The following is a 25,357-nucleotide window of genomic DNA, read 5'->3' as shown; positions in this document are numbered from 1 at the left end:
AACTTACACCGGACGACATGATATTCGAAATATAATATTCACTACAAGAGTTACTTGTTTCAACATACAAAACATACTCTTTTGTGCATACCATTTGACGACATGTAAACTTCACATCCATATGGAGTGTCTCTGGTAACAAGTTCTTTTGCAATAATTCCGAAACTATAAACGTCTCCCTGCACTGATCCTGACTTCTGATTTTGGGCAATCCATGTTCTAAGATGCTCAGGTGCTGTCCAGAACAGAGATTCTAAAACCAGTGGAACATTGTTTGGATTTATTTTAAATGACCAAATCAATATATTTTAAGTATACTGGTGCTGAGCTATTAAAGTATCCAGACTACCTACTTTGAACATATATATATATATATATATATATATATATATATATTCATGTTAATTAGATACTGAGCTACAATGCGGAATTCCATTATCACTTGGGTAAAGCTGATGACCGTAACTGCATTCACGGTCATCCCAAGATGTCGGATGAAAAATAAGGTCAGTATCTGTATTGTCTGTTAAAGTGTTTCTATATCATTTTCTTAACATGCAGTTACGGTCGTCAGATTTACCCTAGTGATTATGTTTGAAAACGTTCATATTATTTGAAATGACAGCGCGTTACTCCTGACTATCATTATACACATTATGCCTTTATTTATGATATTAAACTGTTCACATTGAACTGTAAGATTTGAACAGTTCTTTTCTTGCAAATGGCACATTTTGATGCAATAACGTATTTGTAACCATTAAAGAACAATTGCAATCAATCTTTAATCTGCTACAACATATTAGGGTTTATACAAATAAAGTTTGAATCCACGTTCATTACATGTGTATCTACAATCAATTAACCCGGTGTTTTATGCGCATCATAAATACTTTAATCATAAATTACTTCATGAAAATGATTAAAAAGACTGGTGGAATGATTTATTCAAACCCATACAACAGTTTAATATATTAGATAATGTATGAAGGGAAATATGTTCACCTAATTTGTGCATATACTAAACAACCTTATACTCGTTTGGACACTTATCATTACAAACTGATACCAGATATACAAATACACAGGGGATTAACAGTGTTGTGTAGTACGGTTTATTTTTGTTTTATTACTTTTATGTTGCTCGAAAAACCTTTGGCTGCTTATCAACTTTCCAGTTGTATTGACGAAATTGCCTAATCGTTAAATTGATAAACAACCAACACAGAAGAAAAAAAAAACATGATAACAAGATGTTTAGTCGGTATCCTTTTTTTTTTATTTTCCATGCATTCCCATTTCTTTAAAAAGGCACTAGCTACGAGATATAAAAAAAATCTAAAGTATGTTTTTTTTGTTCAATCATTAATGAAGGTGAAATAATGAAATAATAATTTGCTTTCATCAACTAAAATGGTTCAATTTTGTCAAATACAAAGCTAATAAACATTGAAAATGAATTGTTCACTTGCAAGTGAAAAACTCGACCTCTTTAAATCCGTTTTCATGTGAACTCCAACTTAACCCCGTAGAAAGAGATAGAATACGCATGCATTGCCCGTGTATAGTTATTTAAAGGAAAAGAATGTCAACATTGAAAGTGAAACAAAGGTAAATCATTTGATTGACTGATTCGATCCACAAAAAATCTTTCTTATAAAGGTAAAAACGACGATAAACATAAATCTATAACTTATAAAACAAAATTTAACAGACCTATAACAATCAAATTGCACAGTTTGCTTAATCTATTTATATATATGTTTATGTTTATATCGCTTATATGGCCATACAAGGTCAACTCGATGGTTAATTAGATGGCGTCTTGGCTAAAATTCTTACGAAACGAAGCTTCATCTTATTGAGACCATGTCTTGTAAATTGTTTATTTTATACGTTTGATAGTTTGGATGTTTTATAATGTTATAAACAATATATTAGAATTTGAGTCAAATAGGTGAATTTGACAGCTAGTGCCCCTTTTACTGACTTTGTCATAACAGTGAATAATATTTCACAAATGTTAGCTTAATTATTGAAAATCTGTAAATTATGTTATACGAAATTAAAACACAATACACAATACCTGCTTCAGTTCTCCAACTTCCAGTTTCTTCAATTAGGCTTTTATAAATAGTCCTTGGTCCAAAGTCTGACAGTTTACAGGTCCATCTACTATCCACTACACAGTTTGTGCTTTTCATGTTACCATGGTATCTAAGTTCACTTTTGTTGAGGTATTCTAATCCCTTAATATAAAATGTAAAATATTGACCAATCAAAACCATTGTAAAATTAAGTGTTTAGCTTCAATATGCTCTTATTTTAAAATCATGTCAAAAGTCCGTTATATAAGCAACATCTGATTAATAAAGTGCTATACCTACGACGAAAATAAATGTGTGTTGATGCATATATTTCAGAGTGATACCAATCTACATAGATAACTCTAAAGATTAAAATCAAAATTATTTGGCAGGTTTATTTTACAGAAATACAACATCTTGGTTCTTGAAACTATAGTCAAAAGAGTGTTTATGTTTAGATGTGTCTAGATTTGGGCCTAGTAAAGCACTTGTAAAATAAAGGTTCGTGAATAAATGATTACAGAGAAAGATAGTTTTAGTACATTAAGGTCTTATCTACAATCAAGTAACTAATTAAGTGCTTATCTATTTCAAAATGTTGACATATTTTTTATTGATTCCTTACCCTACATATATCAATAGCTATAGACAGTTTAAACATCGTATCAAGCTTTATATCATCATTTTCAATAATATCCTGAAACAAACAAAAATTATTTTAGGACAGTTGTATTACAGCAAAAGCTCTTTCAGCAAACATAATATAATATTGATTGTGTATGTATGTGTTGCTTATTCTTTAGTTTTCTTTGTTGTGTCATGTGTACTATTGTTTGTCTGATGGTCTTTTTCATTTTAGTCATGGCGTTTTCAGTTTATTTTCGATTTATGAGTTTGACTGTCCCTCTTGTATCTTTTGGTCCTCTTTTACATATTTTACATTAAAATCCTGTGATATTTTATCTGTAATGTAATCTAATAAAATGAATGAGATTACTTACTTTATCATAATGATTTTTATAAATGATGTATATGAAGAAGATATTTAAATATTGTTTTGAAATATAAGTTGGCTTATGTATTGATCGAATTAAACAAATCATTAGCTTAAATAACAAGTTTTTTTCATACATTATAAATGAAACAGACAACAAAAAAGAATTACAGTAAAGAGTGTATAATTACGAAGACAAATAAGACACTATAACACGTAACTAAATGTGTTTTACTCGCAGATCTTGAGTGAATGCCATATGTATTTGCTTTCTCTTAATCAACATTCACCAGAACTTGCAAGTATTTAAGAAGCAAGTCTAATAAAAACATTTTAAAACAATAAAATCATCTTTATTGCACTAAATACTGTTTAACAATTTACCTAGCTTACACCATAGGGCTAAGTATCGCTGTACATTAGTTGTTATTAAACATCCAGGGAGAATATATAATAAAATATTATATTAATGTTAGTAATTTAGAACTAAACATAATACATTATATAGATAAACATCAATATAAATTGATTCATTCATAATTTCTTTTTTGTCTGTTTACAAATTGGGAAAAATAACGGATCTACACCGTACCGTTTTGTGATTATATTATGTGTGTTTACTTTCCCACAGGTTACCTTTGATTGGAATTAGCCTAAATTATTCTTTTATGATATGAAGGATTTATTTTTCCAAGCTTACATGCTTGATCGTGCTTATCAAAATAAACATAAAGGTAAGTGTATAAAATTATGTTAAATTCAAATCAATAGGTTATTTGCGTTGCGTATTTTTTTTTTTTTTTTTTTTTTTTGTTGGTACCTCGTGGTATATTATTTAGACAAGACCAATGTGATTAGCATATGTTGATTTGTCAAGCAGTAATACCCTAATTTACAGGTCACAATATGTTGACGTCTTTATTAACATTTTTCCGGTTTCAATATTTCTTATCGCGTTTGATTTTATTATGTCGTATATTTCTTTTTTAAACATTTTAAAAGATTTCTATCTTTGTTTCTTTTTTGTTTGAAACAAAATGTTGTTATCAGAATGCTCTATATCTGCTATTTTATAGCCTGTTATTAAATGTTCTATCTTTAGAATGTGTCTATATCTATTTGAAAATAAAGTAGTAGCTTATATATTTCTTGCCAGAAAGTATTATTATAAGGCCATGTAATAAAAAAAAATATATTTGTCACTTTCGTTGCAAAAATTACAAGAATTGTTTTCTAATACTTTCCACTGAACTAGTAATTCATTGCATGGAAGGATGCAGTTGAGTAATTTCCATTTAAACATTTTAAATGTGTTGTTATCTAGGTAATTAGATACAAAATTTTATCTTGTTTATTAGGGGCAAATAGTATTGATTATATTTCTTTATTACTCATTTCTGGATAAATGTTATGATTGAGTAGTATTTGAAGATTTTTGGTATTCTTTATATGTACTTTTGTTTTAAATGAGCTTTCTAGTTTAAAAATATTCTGCCAATATTTTGAAATAGCTTTTTTTTAATAAGGTTAATTCTCGAATACAGTCACGTTTATCTTTTATTTTAATTAATATTTTATTTTCTAATATATAATCTCTTTCATCAAGTATGTAGTTTACATACAAGATATTATGTTCAATCCATTTAGTAAACAAGTATTTTCCTTTTGTTTGTATGTTATGATTGCCCCATAAGATCTGCCTTCTTATGTCTAGAAACATTTGAGGGGTCTTTGTCTGTCCTCCCTTAACATTAATCCAAGTTTTAATCAATTGCTGATAGAAATCAGGAAGGGATTTAAATATTTGTTTGTCTAACATATTAACATTTTTTATGTTCATTCGAAATATTAATAGGTTCTTACCAAATTTGTTTTAGTAAACTTTGGGTATCATTGACCTATTATCACCAGAATTTGTTTAAGTTTTAACATCCAGCGTAATTGATGTGCTTTGAGATACAAATCTATATCGATCATTTTTAGCCCACCTTCAATCTTTTTTCCAATTCCATATAAAGTTATATACTAGAGTTTTAAAGTTTTATATTATATCCTTTGGTATAAACATGTTTGATGCAATAAAGGTTAAATTTGGAAGAATCAATGCTTTTATTACTCTATTTTACCTATTAATGTTAAATTTGTTTTCATCCAGTTTGATATAATTTTTTTCACATTTTTTATCTGCTTATCAGTGGTTAGTTTTTGACACTCTTGATTATTATAACCAAAGTAAAAGCCAAGACTTTTAATGTTATCTGTTTTATAATTTATGTCTTCAAATTTGTCTCTTCTATGTTTAAGTTTTCCTCAATAAAATCCGTCTGTTTTATTTCTGTTAAGTTGTAATCCTGATAAACTTCCAAAAGTTTCAATTATATTCATTTTTACCTCTAATTTTACCTCTAATCCTTTGAGATTATTATGTTGTCTTAGTTTTATTGTTTAATTGCCATAATTTCAACTACCAATACGAAGCTTAACGAAGAAATTGGACATTCTTGTTGAATTCCGCGAAAAATATTAAAACTGTTGGATACCAACCATTGTTGAGTATACAACATTTTATTTCTGTGTACAATTTTTGAATCCATTTTATAAAACTACTTTTTAAGCCAAATTTCACTAAGAATTCTGACATAAAGTTCCATTCAAGGAAGTCAAATGCCTTGGAAAAATCAACAAATAGTATAGCTCCATCTACTTTAAATTACTCTGAGTAACCAATGATATCTTGTATTTTAATATTGAAGCCTATATATCTATTTCTTATATACCCTTTCTGGTCAGTATGAATTATTTTTGGTAAAACTTGTTTTAATCGTTGAGCAAGTACATATGCTAACCATTTTTCATCATAATTTAACAAAGTTATTGGACGGTAATTATTTAAAGTAAGTGGATCTTCTTTTTTATATATTAATGATATTGCTCTTATTTTTTGTGAAGTTGACAATTCTCCTTTTTTATGGCAAAAGTTGAATACGGATACAATTAAATTTTTTTTTTACCCAAAATTTTCTGTAAAATATAACATAAAGTCCATCTAGACCTGGAGCGTTATTTAGTTTCATTTTGAATATTGCATCTGTGCATTCCTGCACTGTGATTTTCCTTCACATAAATCACTTTCACTATCACTTAATTTTGGACATTTTTTGATATCGTTAAAGAACTTTGTGGTATCTTCCATATCTGGCTAAGTGGAGGAACATAAATTTCTATAATAGTTAAATTCGAGGTTAAGTATTTTTCTTGATCAGTAGTTACATTATTTACATCATATAATTTTGTAATGATTTTTTTTGCACTGCCTGGATTTTTCAAGACCTGAAAAGTGAGAAGTATTTTTTTCTCCCTTTTCAATCCATTTCAACCATGATCTTTTTGTTTCATTAATTCTGATGTTTTTCGTATGAATTTCATTAATTAGTTGTATAAGTTGATCTTCTAATACATTGATTGAATCTTTTTTTTGCAAGTCTAATGTATACATTACGGAATGTCAAGTAGAACATTTTTTATTAAAAAAAATTTAAACCAGACACTTCATGTTGCAATTAAAAAAGGGTATATATTCATCAAAATTATACCCAAAGTACACTGGTTTTGTCGTATTCGTTTTTTATATTTTTATAATAAAACACTTCATTTCTTTTTCTATTCCCAGTAAAAGATTTTAAATATCGAATTGAAAAACTATCACAATATATGAGATTATTTCCCTATCTTACACGTAAACGTCCTTTTGTGCAATGTTCCCACAAAACAGAAATGCTTCCTTGTTCCGTACACATTCCAACAAGAGATGTTATATTCGTGTGTCTGATACCAAGCAACTGAAAAAAATATGTTAACCTTTAATCATGACGTGTATAAATGATTAAAAAGCCTTGTTCATATTCATATGTTGAAGTTTTCGGAATATGTAGTTCTTGCCTTGAGACAAAAATAAAACAGCAAATGTGTTCCACATTTTTTTTTTTAATGTTTTATTAGATTTTGATTTTTTATTCTTTTTGCATTCGTCCTAATTGAAGTTCTTTATGTAAATAAACTCTCCACATTTGCCAGGATTACAGTACATCAGTGACACTCGAATGAAATCGCCAAATAACGTAAAAATTTGAAAAGCCTTGAAGACCCGAATGGTACAATATAAAGATGTCAATGGTCATGTATTTGATTCTTAAGTCTATATGGATACTTGTCTCATCGTAATCATACTACATCTCCTTATCTTTTTCAGATTACATTCAAAATGTAATATTTATTATCTTATTACTCCTTTTTAACAATAATTTTACCATTTTCATTTCTTTCAACAGTTGTCTATCACTCTTAATCCTTTGTTTCTTTAAGCGTTTCACATATACAATTTGTCCCTTGTATCTAGCAGTATGGTCATTTATTCTAGCATCCTCCCTATCTCCAGCTGATTTAGCCCTGGTGTCGTTCAAACCATATCTATTAGAAGATGTCACTGTTGCTTCAGTAAAACACAACTGACTCTGTGTAAAGGCGACGGACAAGGCCTAGTGAAAAAAGAAGAAATTGGTTATCCATATTGTCGAATGCTGTTCATTTATTACAGATATACTGATAACTACATCAGTTGGAAACTCCATACAGTGTTCGTTTCCATTCCGGAACTATTTTCCATTACTCCATTAATTAGTGTAGAATAGTATGCGGATCGGAGCTGGAATTGTTGGGAAGTTTACGTAATTTGGTCTCTATTGGAAAGTTGTCTGATTAGCAATCATGTCAAATCTGAGAGTTGATAAACCGACATACATTTTTTTTTTATTTCAACCTGACATTACTAGAAATGTTGAACGTTTCGTTTTTGCAAGTATAACTATGTATCCATAACATGCTTAAGTTATAATTATGTATCCATAACATACTTAAGTTATAATTATGTATCCATAACATGCTTAAGTTATAATTATGTATCCATAACATGCTTAAGTTATAATTACGTATCCATAACATGCTTAAGTTATAATTACGTATCCATAACATTCTTAAGTTATAATTATGTATCATAACATGCTTAAGTTATAATTATGTATCCATAACATGCTTAAGTTATAGTTATGTATCCATAACATACTTAAGTTATAATTATGTATCCATAACATGCTAGGGCCTTTTATAGCTGACTATGCGATATGGGCTTTGCTAATTGTTGAAGGCCGTACAGTGACCTATAGTTGTTAATGTCTGTGTCATTTTGGTCTCTTTTGGACAGTTGTCTCATTGGCAATCATACCACATCTTCTTTTTTATATTTAGTTGTTATTATGTATCCATAACATGCTTAAGTTATTATTATGTATCCATAGCATACTTAAGTTATAATTATGCAGCCATAACATACTTAAGTTATAGTTATGTATCCATAACATACTTAAGTTATAATTAAGTATCAATAACATGCTTAAAAAGTAAAATCACAAAAATACTGAACTCAGAGGAAAATCTAATCGGAAAGTCCATAATCACATGGCAAAATCAAATGACAAAACAAATCATAAACGAATGGACAAGAACTGTCATATAAGTTTATAATTATGTATCAATAACATGCTTAAGATGTTTGCAAATGTTGTGTTGCAATAATTAAGAAAAGGTAATGTTTAGCGTAATACTATGATGCTACATATTCATGTCGATGTTTTTCTTCTGGATACTATTTACGCGTTATTATACTTCACGTTAGAATGCCATATTTTGATTGGCTAGTACGAGGGTGTTAATTTACTGTATCACATGGCTGAGAGGGTGACAATTTTTTTGAATGTTACACTCTCGTCTAGACATATCAAAAATCAACAATTTAAAGGACAATGAATTGAATTAACGTCAAGTAATTACATACAATACTTACGTTCTACATTTTTGCTAAGATTTTTTTATTTGATTGTCAAAATTTAAAAAAAAAACACCTTGTCTCACTTTTGATGCTTTTTTTCTAATACCGTAATGTTATTATGTACGTGACGTCATAGAATATTTTTTTTAAATAAAATTTATCTGTAAAAAACAATAATGATATGGTATTCAGTATAATAAATTAAATAAATAAAGGCAACAGTAGTATACCGCTGTTCAAACTCATAAATCCATGGACAAAAAACAAAATCGGGGTAACAAACTAAAACTGAGGGAAACGCATAAATATGAGAGAACAACGACACAACACTACAATGTAACTAACACACACAGAAACGGACCAAGCATCAGACAAAATCCCACGAGAATAACAAATATAACATCAAAACCAAATACATGAATTACGGATAGACAAGTACCGTGACACGTCTTATCGCAATGTCAATTTACACTCAAAAAAAAAAGAGAAAACAAACGAAGCAACGTTAAATTGTAACACACACAGAAACGAACTATAATATAACAATGGATATTCCTGACTTGGTACAGGACATTTTTAAAGGAAAAATGGTGGGTTGAACACATAGCTGAGAGGGTGATAGAGCAGATTTGTACCCCTCGAAAAAGCATTGTCAACCTTGGCTTCGATTGGGATGATATTTTTGTCAATTTACTTTTTTTTATCATTTAAGCCATTTTTTTTCTATTCATGGGGAGATCGACTTTCCATTTACAATATAGGCAATGGATAGTCGGTATTTCCATGGATAGAAACAAGTGCCTGTACATTGAACCTTTTTATCTAAATGAAATAAAGACTAGCTCAATGTTATCGGTATATATCGATTCGTGTTTCTCATATAACTAACGTTATTTCTTTTTTGCCACTATTGTTATTATTAGTGTGAGCATCAGTCGTTCTAGTTAATTAATTAATTAATTAATAGATGACACTTCATATATATAAGATCCTGGACATAAACTCAAGACGTCAAACATTTAGTTTCAAATTGGATCGGTTTTTGGTTATTTGGTGAAAAGAAACTAATCAGATAAAAAGAGCAAAAAGTCCTAATTTAAACACAAGTATTTAAAAACAGAAGACAAGACTGTTATTTAATTCAAACAAAACGTTTTTATTTTATGTCCTGATTGTTCTTGCATTTATTTGTACTGTATTCATTTAAGTGTTACATTTAACAGTGCGAGGTTTGACTACCCACAAAACCAGGTTCAATCCTCCATTTTTTTTTAAAATGTCCTGTACTAAGTCAAGAAAACGCCATTGTTATATTATAGTTCGTTACTGTGTGTGTTACATTTTAGTGTTGTGTTTATGTTATGTCGTAGTTCTCCTCTTATATTTGATGTGTTTTTGTCAGTTCTAGTTTGTAAACTGGATTTGGTCTTTTTGTCTCAATCGATTTATGAATTTCGAGCAACAGTATATTCTGTTGCCTTTATTTATATGATTATTAAAACAGACAGTATTATATGTAACGAAATATACTATACCATGAACGACTTGGCTGGTTTTGTGACCTTGAAATCTAAATCTTGGTACTTGACCTTCCAGATTGTATTATTTAGCTGGTGTTCTTTCCTCCATATTCTGATGAAATATTTTGTTAATGTTTTACTTAAAGGACATGAATTGATGAAGGTGAAGGTAAACTTTATGAAAGTAACATATATAATATTTTGAAGTAAAACAAATCTTTTCATTGGCAATTTTTGAAAGTGTATGAATTCATATGTTTGTCTATCTTTTTCTAATTCTAAAGTAAAAAAAAAATATTTTTTCATACGATATATATATGAATGAACCTGCCGCTATAGTAAGCCAGAGATTTGAAATGGCAAATAAAAAAAAGGTTTCGGTAGTAGAAGTTAGGGGGTGTAGAAGAAGATATACAAAGTAACAATCATACATATCAGATGGACACCCTCAGAGCAAACTAAAAGTCAACAAAACAGAGCAGAGAATATTAATCTTGGCATCACTTTCTTCATGTCAATAAAATATGTATGACTTTTCAGATTTTATTGTGGATTAACGAGACAATGGAATAATAACTTACCGATAGATAAGGAATACTGTTAACATTGCAGCAAATATACCACTACTAATACCAGAATATAAGACCATTTTTGGTGCTGTGGCAAAAAACAATACCATGATAAACGATTTCGTGATATGAATAAAGGTAAAAGTAGAATTCGTAATGTGTAAATGCCGTGTTTACTATGGTCGTTTTCGTTTTGTTATGCTTTTCCTTTTCAGCTGCAATAGTAAGTTCGTTACTGAGTGTATGGTTAGCACCGCTGTGTTACATTGCGAGAGATTGTTTAAGATATATTGAAGATCATCAGAAATGGTTATCAATGTTGTCCGCAACCATGTATTCATTTCGAAACAACACATTTTGAACATTTAAACATGGTTTCAGTGGTTGTCGTTTGTTAATGCGTTACATAATTGTTTTTCGTTCATTTTTTTTTATATAAATAAGGCCGTTAGTTTTCTCGTTTCAATTGTTTTACATTGTCATATCGGGGTCTTTTATAGCTGACTATGCGGTATGGGCTTTGCTCGTTGTTGAAGGCCGTACAGTGACCTATAGTTGCTAATGTCTGTGTCATGTTGGTCTCTTGTGGACACTTGTCTCATTGGCAATTATACCACATCTTATTTTTTATATTGTAACCACTTGTTATTTATCTTTTACCTTTACCAGTGTTGCGCAAGTATGTATGATAAATTGACCTACTATTCAATGGACAAAATTCATTATAAAATCCACAAACGGGTGTATCTGAAGGTATAACAGTACTGCTGGTCAAACCGTTTCCCCAACGTATGTCATCAGCGTCTGCCACCTAAAAAAGAAATAAAACCAACAAAGAATTAGAAAACTATATATGCAGTTGAATTGGCTTGCTAGATAATGATATTTCAATTACTGTTTTTTCTCCTATGCTCTAAAGACGGGTTCAATACTGTTCTGTTTAATTCTGTATACAATGATATTAAGAAGGGAAAAGGGGAAAGTGTTACAGACGCAACAATCCGCCTAAAGACACCAATTGGTATTCAACACAGCGAAAACAAAATCTCACTCGGAAATCGCACTCGAGACGAGATTGATTGTTTAAGTAGTGCTTGTTCTAAACTATTCTTTATAAAAACAAACAAATTCTGTTCTGTTCTCTTAATCATTATTTGTATAAGTCGTTAGCATATCATATAGCAATCTTTGATATTATTTTTATCGATTTATGCGGTCCATTGATATTTGACTTTCATATAAAATTACTGAAAGGTACAAGAAACTGTACCATTTCCATATTTTGGAAGGAGTAAACGTGAAATAATAACATTTTTTTCCATAGAAATCTTTAAGATACATTATATAGTAGGCTTTACTTACATGTCTCTCTGTTTTTATCTAAAATATTGGAAATTATCCATGTTATTATTTACTGCACTTTTAAAAACACTAAAGCCCTTAATTTGAATTATAAAGCGGGAAAATTAGGTGACTATGTAGATCTCAATTCTTTTAGCAGTCTCCAAATAAGTCACTGTATATCAACTTTAAGCATATCAAATAGTATAAATATTTGAAATTGCAAGGAATCTACTACCTCAAATGAGACCATAAAGAAGAAAGGACTAGTGCTGTTTCTAGTGTACAATTGAAAAGGAAATTCTCTTTTCAAATGGCAAAATCAAAGTGAAATTCGAAACTGAAAGAGTATAAAAAGATTTTCAATATCCGAAAATATAGATCATATCATATTTGGCACTTTATGTTACAAATTTCTGTTTTTATTTAATAAATGAGTCATCTTAGAATATTTAGTGTCAAAGTTAATTAGAATTTCATACGATTAGTTTTATTCAATTATTTTTTTCTATACAAGAAGTAAAATCACAAAAATACTGAACTTAGAGGAAAATCAATTCGGAAAGTCAATAATCACATGGCAAAATCAAATAACAAAACGCATCAAAAATGAATGGACAAGAACTGTCATATTCCTGACTTTGTACAACCATTTTTAAATGTAGAAAATGGTGGATTAAACACGGTTTTATAGCGCTAACCCTCCAACTTTGATTACAGTCTCATCAAGTTCCGTTATATTTACCGATGCGTTAACTAAACAGACACAAGAAATAAAATAATCAAAATATGGGTACATCAGTCATCATCGTATAAAAATTTTAAAAGGAACAATTTAACAGAACACAAAAACATTTATCTACAAACACATTCATTGATTTGTGTGTCTGACGTCAGAAAATTTTATACGTCACATAGAGTTGTCGTTCAATGTGCATACAAACAATTTTAAAATTTACATAGGCAATAGCATATAGGGATAAAAAATCAAAAGTATGTAAGAATAAATTTCAGAAAAAGACCGAGATTGAAAATGGTTTCTTTGATTTTTCAAATACATTCTGATTTTGGCAGTGATATTTTAGCAGGATTTATATAATTGAGTTGAAGATGAGTGTACAGAATATTGTACAAAGCATACCGGTTTTGTAGAATCATTGTTCTTTGTGTAGTATTGGTAAGCAACTAGTGAAAACATTCCAGTTCGGTTCAAATCGTAAATGGTCGTGTAGGGCAATCTGTCTGCAAATTTACTAATCAATACCTGTCCAGACAAACCTAAATAGAAATAAAAAACAAATGTTACATAAAATCGTAACATATTGTGTTTTATGATATTAAGGTAGATAGAGTGTCTTCCTCCATCTTGGATTTGGAAATACCAGAAAACAAGGTCTAGATCTTTAATAGAATGTGCAAATTTTTAGAGAAGTAGATAATTCATGTGTAAGAAATTCCACTTCTACATAGAAAATGACATGTTTTATCATATTTATGATTGTATTTTACAAAAAACAGAAATGTTTTGTTTGAACAATTTTTTTCCAACTTTGCCACATAAGGGGAGGCAACTCAAATGCAAGGGCAGATAATTCCGATTAAAGGGGCACTAGCTATCAAATTCATTGTAACCGATTTGACTCAAATTCTCATATTTGGTTTATAACAATGTAAAACATTTATCCAAACTATCAAAAGTCTAAAATAAACAGTTTACAGAGCATGGGGTAGATTATATATAGGTTCGTTTCGTGTGTATTTTAGTCCAGACGCCATCTAATTAACTATCGATTTGACCTCAGATGACCATATAAGCGATGTAAACAAAACAAAAAGATACGAATAGATTAAACCAACACGTGCAATTGTATTTTTATAGGTCTGTTTGATTTTATTTTATAGATTAAAAATAGATGTTTCTCATTCTTTTTAACCATATAAGAATGATTTTATGTGCATCGAATTAGTAATCAAATGGTTTACCGTAGTTTCACTTTCATTGTTGACATTCTTTTTCTTTAAATAACCTGTACACGTACAATGCATGCGTTGTCAATCTCTAGCTAGGGGTTAACTTGAAGTTCACATGAATACCGGTTAGAATGATGATGACGTTTTCACTTGCAAGTGAATCAGTCAAAAATTATGTTTAATCGCTTATTTCAACAAAATTAAAGGAAATTGATTGCTAAAAGCAAATTATTATTTCATTATTCCAATTTGATTAATGATTGATCTAAAAAATATCATACTTTATTTTTTTATATATATCGTAGCTAGTGCCCCTTTAAGGTATTTTTACAATAGAATGTGTTAGGAATTTCTCTATTTTCTTATGTAACAAGAAAACAGGTCCGGTGACCCCATTTTTTCTTTTTCTTAACTGAAAGCATACTATCAAAGCTATCTTCTCATATGTTATCTCAAAATTCTATGGTGTAGTTTACGCTTTATTGCAGAAAATTGGGGTTTCTTTTTTTTTAAAAGCATAATATAAACTTCATTTTGGCAAATTATTAAAAACTTCTATGGATTTTAATTTAGACACCCCATCTACCTTAATGTTGAATATAAATACGCCACAAAAGAATCTAACGAGTGTCAAAATGATGTCTAAGGCAAACCAACAGGCTGCTTTACTGGTAAAAACGTTAGAACAAAGCAAGAATTTTAACTAAATATCGGGTAAGTTGCCCCTTGAACCTTTAACTTTTATTTGAGCCCTCATTAAACACAATATAATGTAAATACCAGTGCTTTGCGGTTGAAACACATAATTCATAAGAATCTTAAGTGAAGAAATGAGGGACGAAAGATACCAGAGGGACAGTCAAACTCATATATTGAAAATAGACTGACAACGCCATGGATAAAAATAAAATGACAAATAGACAAGTACAGAAGACACAACATAGACAACTAAAGACTAAGCAACACGAACCCCGCCAAAACATGGGGGTGATCGCAGGTGCTCCTGAAGGGTAAGCAGATCCTGCTCCACATGTGGCACCCGTCGTGTTGCTTATGTTATTACAAATCCGGTATATAGTCTAATTCGGTCTGTCACATTCATGAAAAATGGAAGGGTTTTGTACATAAGGAACATATCCGATATCATCTGTGAAACATACGAAATAAAAACATTGATTCTTAAGCTTGTTAGGTGTAAATCATCACTTAATTTATCTTAAATCAAACAACTATCTGTTGTGTTTCATTGCCTCATATATCATCTTTCATAAAATGAAAATCGAACAAAAACTCTTTTTGGGGACGAAAAACGACATTTTGAAAACAGACTCTCATATATTATGGTTATGATGGTGTTGACTTTTTGGAATTTTGGGTCCTCAATGCTTTTTAACTTTGTACTTGTCTGTCTTTACAACTATTTTTATTTGAGCCTCACTGATAAATATGAAGAAAAAACGCGCGTCTGGCGTATTAAATTATAATCCTGGTACCTTTGATAAGCATTGGCTAGTAGTTTAAGCATATAATAAATGCATCAAAGTTTATTCCTAAATCAAAACCAGACATGATAATATACCATGAAATGAGACTGAGATAGCAGCGTTCCTGATGATGGTTCCATTAACAGCAGTTACATTGCCACCAGTTGAGTTTAGAGTTAAACCATACAACATTACACAGTCATGCAGGAAAATGGAATACGGATCAGGCTGAAATATTAATACGATAGTTCTGTAGATAAAACAAATTAAGCTAGATCTATTTTACTTCTTACTATTGATAAATGAAGTTGATAATAGACATAAACCCAATCTCTATAATACATAAACCACCAGCTACGTCTCATCGGAATAAAATAACAGATGCTCTAAGGTCCGATAATTTCGTTCTTCCGGAAAGTAAATGTCCGTCTATTTAGTTTATATATGGTTGAACGAACATACTTACCAGCCGAACGTAAATATCGGCAAACGACAACACACGATTCAGAGAGCTTGATTTGGTACAAGAACAAAATTTTATGGGTTTAAAAAAAAATCATTAGTTTTAGAATGCTTTCAAAGTTGAATATATATTCAAAATATAAAAGATATGGTTTTGCGAACAAACAAGTACTAAGTAACCATATGAAATTACCACGCATTATAATCAACTTATTTATTTCGCCTTTCCAAAGTCAGAAGCCTCAGTCTTTTGTTTAATCTTGAATGTTTTTTAATTTATTTTAGTTCATTTATATGCTTTAGAGTTTAGTATGATGTCCATTTTCACTGAACTAATAGTGGCTACAAATGTTTGTTTAGCGGCCAGCCGAAGCACGCCTCCAGGTCCTGGATGTTCTCACAGTGTTAAAGACCCATTTGTGTCCTTCAGCTGTTTTCTGCACTTTGGTCGAGCTTTTTTCTCTAAATCATGAATTTATTAATCTTACACACCTCAGCAGGATCAGGCATACTTATGTCGTTACCAAATAAAGACCTAGCTGCAGACTTGGCTTCAACCATCCACGATTGTCCAACATCCCTGATATCACCTAATATTACCTACAAATAATGAATGTTTAAAAAGAGAAAAAATATCCTAAAATATAATATACATAAAAATATAGAAGAAGAAACAAAAACAATTGCAAATTTCCTTTATTTTTCATTTACAATTACTTGGACACTTCAAAATTACTTGGCACTTAATAAACAAATAATCTATGTGTAGAAATCAACAAAAGAGGCCCAATGGCCATGATAATCACTAGTAATATTATTTTACCTACATTTTGTGTACATCTGAATCGACATGTTTAAAGAGAAGGTGCGAGGAATATGGTTAGGTTCTTTGTAAAATATGATAGTAACAATAAAGATTAAAACTACAAACCAGTTCAATGACATCATAGGTACGCATTTTACGCAGGCGAAATAAACCTGAAGGTTTCTATGAATTTTCTACCTGAATATAAATCTAGATTATGTGAACTTAGTCCTTACAGTAACCTATACTAGCGTTTACCCACCAGCGTCATTTGAATTCTGTTGGATAGTTACCTATCATACCAAAACTCAATATTTGAAATATTATGGTTATAATAAAGATCGAAAGTAGTTTCCTGATTACAGATTATAATATAACTCCTCTATCTTAACAGATACAAGAAGCAAAGGACGAGCCTTTGACAAAATAACATAAACAAATTAAAATATAATACAGAGGTAATACTCACATATAACAAATTTTCGAATCCTCTCCTTGCATCATCATCGTCTAAATCACCATTTTCCCATAGTCCAGTACTTTCCAGGCGTTGTATGTCATTGGTCGATGGCATAGTTATTTTGACATAGATAAACTGATAGTCTCCATCAGACATTCCCAATTTATCAGCACGAATCATATACTTCCGCAGTTCATCATCAGAAATTACCAAAATAATAACTTTAAAAAAATAAAGTTCTTTATGTACTAAAATAATGTTGCACTTACGCGTATTTTATATGGTACAAAAACTTTAAAGAAATTCTTTATTTTACGCTTTTGAAATGAAATATAAAAAAGTGCTTATTGTTTGATTTGTTTAATTTAATATGAGAGTAATTTATGTATATTGAAGCATATGTAATTCCGTTTATACATTATAGGTTCTTTCAGCTGTGTAGTACTTTGAGTGTATGTATTATATTACCCATAATATATATATAAAGTAATGCATACGTACTTCTAGCTTCATACTTAATTGCTTGAAACTTTTCATCAAGGGTTTTAACATCTACGATAGGAGCCACTTCATAACGATTAACCAGATTGAAACCAAGGATAGACCAAGAATCGATGGTAGATTCTAATGAATTTGCATAAGCAATGCTTTCTGATGCTGAAGTAGCTATCATGACTAAACGATGCCAGTTCATTTCACTGAGAAATAATCCGACGTTTCCTCCTTAAATAAAAAAACAAGTAAATCATATTTTATATTTTATGTAGAAAATATACTTATTGGCATTGGTTTGTATTATTCAAATATCAGTCATCATGATGTTTTGAACTTTTATGTTATTTTGAATATACAGATTAAATGCAATTATATTTTTCTTTTAGGTCTTTCGATTTTGAATCGAGTAGCCACAAAAGAAATTCAACATAAAATAATTAAAAATTCCAAAAATACTTCAGTTCGTCATATTCAAAAATACGATATTTGCCCTTTTTTTACCTAGCTGCGACAGCGGATGAATAACACGAATTAATGTCGTCGCCTTGTCTTTGTTGTCAAAATTTTCATCATTTGCTAACCAACTAAAAACTGGTATGTTTTTGTATGATGCAAGCTCTGCAACCGGTACCATTGCTGAAACAATAATGAAAAACACATATTGTCTTAACACTGTATTTCATTTTTAAGAATCAAATGCATATGAAATTTACGGTCAAACTCATTAGCATAAGGACTATATATATATATAGTACATTGTTAGAGCAGGCTAGAAACATTGATATGTCTTGTCATCTATGAAAGAGCAATCTTTTTTTTTTTATCTAACGAATTATCTGTATCTTAAATTATCATAGGTAAGTAGTAGCGACAATTATGTTTTGATTTCCAAGTTATTGAAATCTTCAAATACGACACGGCAAAACACTGGTCTTAGTTGTCATGTTCATCGCTACGGGAGCGAGTAGGAGCAGGTACTGCTTAATTTTCTGGACACCTGAGTTTTCTTCCTATCTTTAGAATAACACGAGTGGCAGATTGTACTTATGTGAAATAATGCTAGTCTTTTATTAACAGCATTATACATAGTGTTGACTATTCTCCATCAGCTCTGGTATCTCCTTGTGTGTTTTCAAAACAATCGTTTAAGTTATAGATAAAGCGTATCTTCAAGGGGATTATTGTCGTAGAACACAGAGAAGGTCGACCAGATTGATTCCTTTTGCAATCATGACGCATCGGTGTGTGTTCTACGACAAGACCAACCTTATTTATGCATTATCTGACTTGAATAGCGTCAAATAAATATAATTTTCTGCAAAGATTTGCAGAATTAGCTTCCTATTTTACCAATCAAAGTTGTAATATTCCTTGTTATTGAGTTCACATTATTTGTTTAAAAATATAAAATGCGGTGGTTTTTTTAAACCTATCAAAGAATGAATTTTATAAAATGAATTCTCCAAATGGAAACAACAAAGCATCAAAGGAATAAAATTTTGAAGTAAACTTTAGTTTGCATTTTTATGAAAGAAAATAATGACCTCTCACAGGCATATATTCCATTGAAACATGGTATCGTCCGGATTGATTCTTCGAACGAATGACCTACCGTTCTGAAAGAAAATAACTCCATATGGAAGAAAGATTATTGTTTAATAAGTATTTCATCACAATGTAATTGTGCTTATCTACTTGCTAGTTATGACCACCTATACTAGGAGGGGAGCAGTATACCTTCTGGTATGTGTCCGTTCATTCGTTTAGTACATTGTACACATTTTTCATATAAATTAAATTATAAATTATGATTATGACTCGATTTCTTTGTTTACTGTAAAATGAGAAATGATATATTATGAACAGCAATTGTTGTCCTTCAGATACATATTCTAGTTTAATTGTTTTCTTATGTGAAGTTATCATGTATTACAAATACACTACACATTACCTTCAGTACAAGGTGGTCCTATTATTACATCAGCATGGTGGTGTGTCAGGTAGTCAGTAAGTATCCCGATACTCTGTTTACTGGTACACCCAGAGTCTAAATAGGTCACACTTAAGAAAAAACGAGGTAATCGATCAATTATTATATTGTATGTAAAAGTCTTCAACAGAAAGGAAATAAGGCTGAAATACAATTTGTTGTGATTCGTATTTCAAAAATCCGTTCTAACTCTATACTGATGTCTCTCAGTAAAAAACATCTTCCCGTTTGATTTTGAATGTTCAATCTAATTAATAATGCATCATCTAAAATCAAACGGAAATATTTTTTTAACATGTTCCAGACCTGGGATAGGCGCATAAAAATGTGGCGAGTATATAAAATTGAGAAAGGAAATGGGGAATGTGTCAAAGCGACAACAACCCGACCATAGAGCAGACAACAGCCGAAGGCCACCAATGGGTCTTCAATGTAGCGATAATTCCCGCACCTTAAATTGAGAAAGGAAATGGGGAATGTGTCAAAGCGACAACAACCCGACCATAGAGCAGACAACAGCCGAAGGCCACCAATGGGTCTTCAATGTAGCGAGAATTCCCTAAACATGTTTGAACCCTTCCCCGAACAATGGACAGTAGTGTATCAGTACAACATTAGAACAGACTATACATAAAAATCGGTTGAAAAAAGTTGAACACATCAAATCTATACAAAGCATAAAAACATCTTACAAAACCACAGGCACGTGGCAAGGTGTTTATATATCACTGAAAACAAAAAAGACACAGCATACAAATTTGAGAGTACTTGTAGTCACTTACAGCTACAGTACTCCGACATAAGTATTCGTAAAACAGCAATGGCGGTCACGTCACGGAAGGGTAAACAAGATTTGACCGTCGTCTCCATGTCACAATCGGGATTGCAATGAATCTTTATATAGATGGTCATGTGGAAAAACATGTGAATGTCATGTGACACGTGCGTGATGACGTCAAAGGCGTCTGCACTTACGTTGTAGCTAATGTAAACAAAATGGATCGCAAAGGAAAAGAACTGACATCTGATCAGAAAAGTCGTCTCACTGCATTAAATGATGCAGGTTACAGAAAAAGTGAAATAGTCAGATTCACCGGTATTAAACAAAGTACTGTTTACAGTTTTTTGAAGAGGTATGAGCACCGGGGTGATATAAAAAACATTCGGAGAACAGGCAGACAAAAATCCTTTCATGAACGGGACATGAGAAAACTTTCCCGTTGTGTAAAAAAACATCGCCGTAAATCTTTATCTGAAATTACTAATATTTTTTATGAGAGCATTGATTGACCTTTCTCTAAACGAACTGTTGAACGTAAATTACATTCTGATGGGTTCCACAAGCGGTCAGTAAAATAAAATCGTATCCGTGAGGTCAACAAGAAAGAACGAGTGGCACATTGCAGGGGAAATTTGCTTAAAACTGTTAATGCACACTGGAGTAAAGTAATCTTCAGCGATGAGTGCAAGGTAGTCATTGGGCAAGATTCTCGTGTCAGTGTCTGGAGAAAGGTAGGAGAAGAGTGGCTGACGGATTGTATTTGCCCTCCATCTCAGCACAAGTATAGTTTAATGATCTGGGGATGCATCACTTACCATGGTGTTGGAACTATTACTGTCGTTGAAGGGAACATAAATGCCTTAAACTACATTGACATTATTGACAATAACTTGTGGCCAGTGGTTGTTCGTCTTTTTCCAGATGATAACTACGTTTTTCAAGATGATATGCCCCCGTCCATCGAGCCCGATCTGTTCAAGATTTTCGTAAGGAAACGGGTGTAAAAAGCATGAACCGGCCAGCTCAGAGTCCCGACCTCAATATTATTGAGAATTGCTGGTGGGTATTAAAAAGAAAACTGCAAAAACGAACTCAGAACATAAATAATACCAAAGACCTGGAACGTGAAATTCGTGACATATGGGACACATTAACTGTTACTCACCTTAAATTGTTGTATAACAGCATTCCTAGGAGGATTTTACGAGTAATGAGGAACAAAGGAAACATAACAAAGTATTGAGGTAGGATTTTTTTATTTTGTTACTTGTTAAACAGTTCCAAGTTTTTTCAGGTGCAGATTTACATTGCCCGGCGGCCATTTTGTTTTTACGAATACTTATGGCGGACGACTGTAGTTCAAAGCCAATGACAACTTCTAATATCAATCAGTTCATATCAAACTTCCAATGAATTAAGTGTAAAGACGTTATAACAAGTCGGAGAAAAACATGACCTTGGTCAATGTCATGATATAGGTATCAACATATTGTAGTACAATGAATGTGCGGAAGAGTATAACAAAAATAGTTAGTATAGTTTCAATTTACCTTTAACATAATCAATATTTATTCATATTAAAGTTTTGAAATTGGTAATCTTTTAGAATAAGTAAGTAAGTAAGTAAGTAAGTAAGTAAGTAAATAGTTTATTATAGTGTCACGATCCAATATACATCATCATATACAATATAAAAATCTTTAAAACCATATTAGATCCCTGCCTTTAAGATTTAGATTACGTTTATTCAAAGAATGGATTAGTTAACCTAGATAGAATCTACGTTTCCGAACTCGATAGACAACATCTTCATAAATTAAGGGTATGTTATTCCGTAAAAAAAAAATTTCTACTGGTTAGTAAAATTTCAAATAGAAGCCAAATCTTTGTATTTATGGCAGAATTGTGTAAAAGTTTAAGTAGTTTATGGAAACGAAATCCATGACTGAACAATTTGTTAGTTATAACATAGATTACGCTTATTGTAATAAAATACGTCACTACTTTTATACACTTTTCAAAGTCTCTTTTCCTTCTCTTTTACATATGCTCAAAAGTTAAATAACCAAAATAACGAGGTCCGAGGAATTCAAATCGGAATGGCAATATCAAATGCTCAAACACATCAAACGAATGGAAAACAACTGTCATATTCCCGGCATGATACAGTCATGTTCACCGGGTTTTATAGCTAGCTAAACTTCTCAATTGTATATGCCTATGACAATTTAGAATTAACTTGTTATAGACTATCCGTGCCGGAAATTAAAAAAAATAATCACTGTCATCCAGATTAACCGTTTCATTTTTTTTTCTACTAAATCTGAAATTACTTATTCAATTTAATAGTAAAAGTAGAAGAAGCGTCAAAAGAGTGTTTCCTCTTTACGATATATTGATAACCGTGATACAAAGTATTCTCAACTAGATATAAGAAGATGTGGTATGAGTGCCAAGAAGAATGTGTTCTCAACTAAAATTTGTAATTCTCATATGCTTAAAGAGAATTTTTTGACAATTTTTGAATTTTTAAGGTAAAATTATGTTGTATTCTAATAATTTTTTCAATGTCCAGAGAAAATGTTACGGCCATGTTCCATATTCAGAATATTTCTACTATATTGCATTTGTTTAAGTATCAACATATGCTCATTTTACCAAAAATCATACTGATTCATTTATTTCTATGAATAGTAGATGCTACATAATGAATTTTATTGGGTCTTAAAGATTATGGATGCTCTCTCGATTATATTAACAACTTTTGTAGTTGTGAAATTGTTTTGTATAAAAAGCACTTCTTATTTCTGCACATAGCATATTTCAAAAAAGTGTCTGCGGATAATGAAGAAAACAATTAAAATTGCATCTTCACCTTTGATAGATGCTGATGTAATTCTTTTAATTTCATATTGAATACCTCAACGTTTGGATGCTGGCTTCCAATTATTTATAGATTCTGGCATCCCAACATATCCGGAAACTGACATTCCAACATATCTGGATGCTGGCATCCCAAAATATCCCGATGCTGGCATCCCAAAATATCCCGATGCTGGCTTCCAAATATATCTGGATGCTGGCATCCCAATATATCTGGATGCTGGCATCCCAAAATATCCGAATGCTGGCATCCCAAAATATCCGGATGCTGGCATTCCAAAATATTGGGATGCTGGCATCTCAATATATTCGGATGCTGGCATCCCAAAATATTTGGATGCTGGCATCCCAAAATATCTGGATGCTGGCATCCCAAAATATTCGGATGCTGGCATCCCAATATATCTGGATGCTGGCATCCCAATATATCTGGATGCTGGCATCCCAAAATATCTGGATGCGGGCATCCCAAAATATCGGGATGCTGGCATCTCAATATATCTGGATGCTGACATATCAAAATATCCGGATGCTGGCTTCCCAAAATATAGGGATTCTGGCATCACAACCTTGCAGACATGTACCATTTTTCATTATGACACGAATTTAAATGCTGCTTTCTAATCAATTGGATTTTAGTATTAATCCACCAATATATCACCCAGTACATTTCCTAAGGTTTTGATGTGTGTTGAACATGTTGAATGCATATGAAAACAATCAAGTAAACATAACAAAAAAAAGCTACTGATGAATGCCGGGAAGATTATATTTTTAGTCTTTGTTCATGTCCAGTGGCCAGTTTAATGCATATTGAGAATGTGACATCATAGGTCAGAGTGTGAAATGTATACTTGACCAACAAACTGAGTCTGAATTGTAAAGTTCTAGTTGACCATGTGAATGCTGATGTCAACAATTTGATATTTATAAAACTATGTCAATGTACTACCGGTAAGTTTCCAATAATTAGCCAATTTTAATGTTATTTTTCTGAATTTGATTACCATTATGTAAGACATGAGGTATACATGTTATTGACTATTGTGGTCTCGAGACGATACATTTATATATAATGACATCAGGACTATAATTTTCAAATCTGATATGCTCATGTTTCGAATGTTCATAGATTTTTTTTTTTTTTAAATAAGCTTAATGCAATTGCCAGCTGAAATCATATCAAGTTTAGTAGTTTCCAAGGCTTTCAGAAATCAACTGGACAAAATTTTAAAAACAATGCTGCTCATCTTGTATGGCATTTTATCAATCAAATGAATTTGCCCACTGACCATCAACCTTGGGAATTTCTGATGAACTAAGTCATCCAAGACAAACACTCTACAAAACGGATTGGTGACTGTACCTTTATCAAAATGCTAAATATTAGGTGCGTTATATTTAAACCTGCATAATAATTTTGTTTTGTGTCTATGAGAAACCCCATTGGCATCCAATGTATAAAGTAAGGAGATTTGTTTCCCGCAATTGCCTGTATACAATACAATGTGTACCACAATGCAATATTTAAAAATAATCTATAATTATTGATACTAGTGCACAGTGTCTATGATCTGTACGTACTGGATATTGTCAGTATCTCTGGACTTGCTGTATACATCTTCCAATGAGTC

General features: G+C 31.2%; 3 protein-coding genes across 3 annotated transcripts in view; all 3 read right to left on the bottom strand.

Moving 5' to 3' along the window:
- Window positions 1-11,852, bottom strand: part of LOC139529981 (atrial natriuretic peptide receptor 1-like) — a 29,513-nt gene extending 17,661 nt beyond the window's left edge. The window contains exons 1-8 of the mRNA XM_071325984.1: window positions 11,754-11,852; window positions 11,064-11,139; window positions 10,498-10,594; window positions 7,389-7,616; window positions 6,816-6,920; window positions 2,713-2,784; window positions 2,087-2,249; window positions 92-253 (exon numbers count right to left, since the gene is read on the bottom strand). Of these exons, the coding sequence (XP_071182085.1) occupies window positions 92-253; window positions 2,087-2,249; window positions 2,713-2,784; window positions 6,816-6,920; window positions 7,389-7,616; window positions 10,498-10,594; window positions 11,064-11,131 (895 nt within the window). The 5' untranslated portion in view covers window positions 11,132-11,139; window positions 11,754-11,852. The remainder of the gene's footprint in view (window positions 1-91; window positions 254-2,086; window positions 2,250-2,712; window positions 2,785-6,815; window positions 6,921-7,388; window positions 7,617-10,497; window positions 10,595-11,063; window positions 11,140-11,753) is intronic.
- On the bottom strand, window positions 11,701-20,929 carry LOC139482966 (atrial natriuretic peptide receptor 3-like). The gene is made up of 9 exons (XM_071266994.1): window positions 20,842-20,929; window positions 18,571-18,705; window positions 18,076-18,297; window positions 17,584-17,795; window positions 16,802-16,909; window positions 15,943-16,075; window positions 13,534-13,670; window positions 12,414-12,431; window positions 11,701-11,862 (listed from the first exon to the last, which is right to left on the bottom strand). The coding sequence occupies exons 1-9, from the start codon at window positions 20,927-20,929 to the stop codon at window positions 11,701-11,703; spliced, it is 1,215 nt and encodes a 404-aa protein (XP_071123095.1).
- Window positions 20,930-23,761: 2,832 nt separating this feature from the next.
- LOC139482965 (small proline-rich protein 3-like) lies at window positions 23,762-24,310 on the bottom strand. Its single transcript, XM_071266993.1, has one exon. It carries the CDS (start codon window positions 24,308-24,310, stop codon window positions 23,762-23,764), a length of 549 nt encoding a protein of 182 aa, XP_071123094.1.
- Window positions 24,311-25,357: the final 1,047 nt, after the last annotated feature.

The sequence above is a fragment of the Mytilus edulis genome, chromosome 7 (assembly GCF_963676685.1).
Source record: "Mytilus edulis chromosome 7, xbMytEdul2.2, whole genome shotgun sequence".
Taxonomy (NCBI): Eukaryota; Metazoa; Mollusca; class Bivalvia; order Mytilida; family Mytilidae; genus Mytilus; species Mytilus edulis.
Note: the sequence above shows the minus strand (reverse complement) of the source record. Positions and strands in the feature narration are given on the sequence as shown.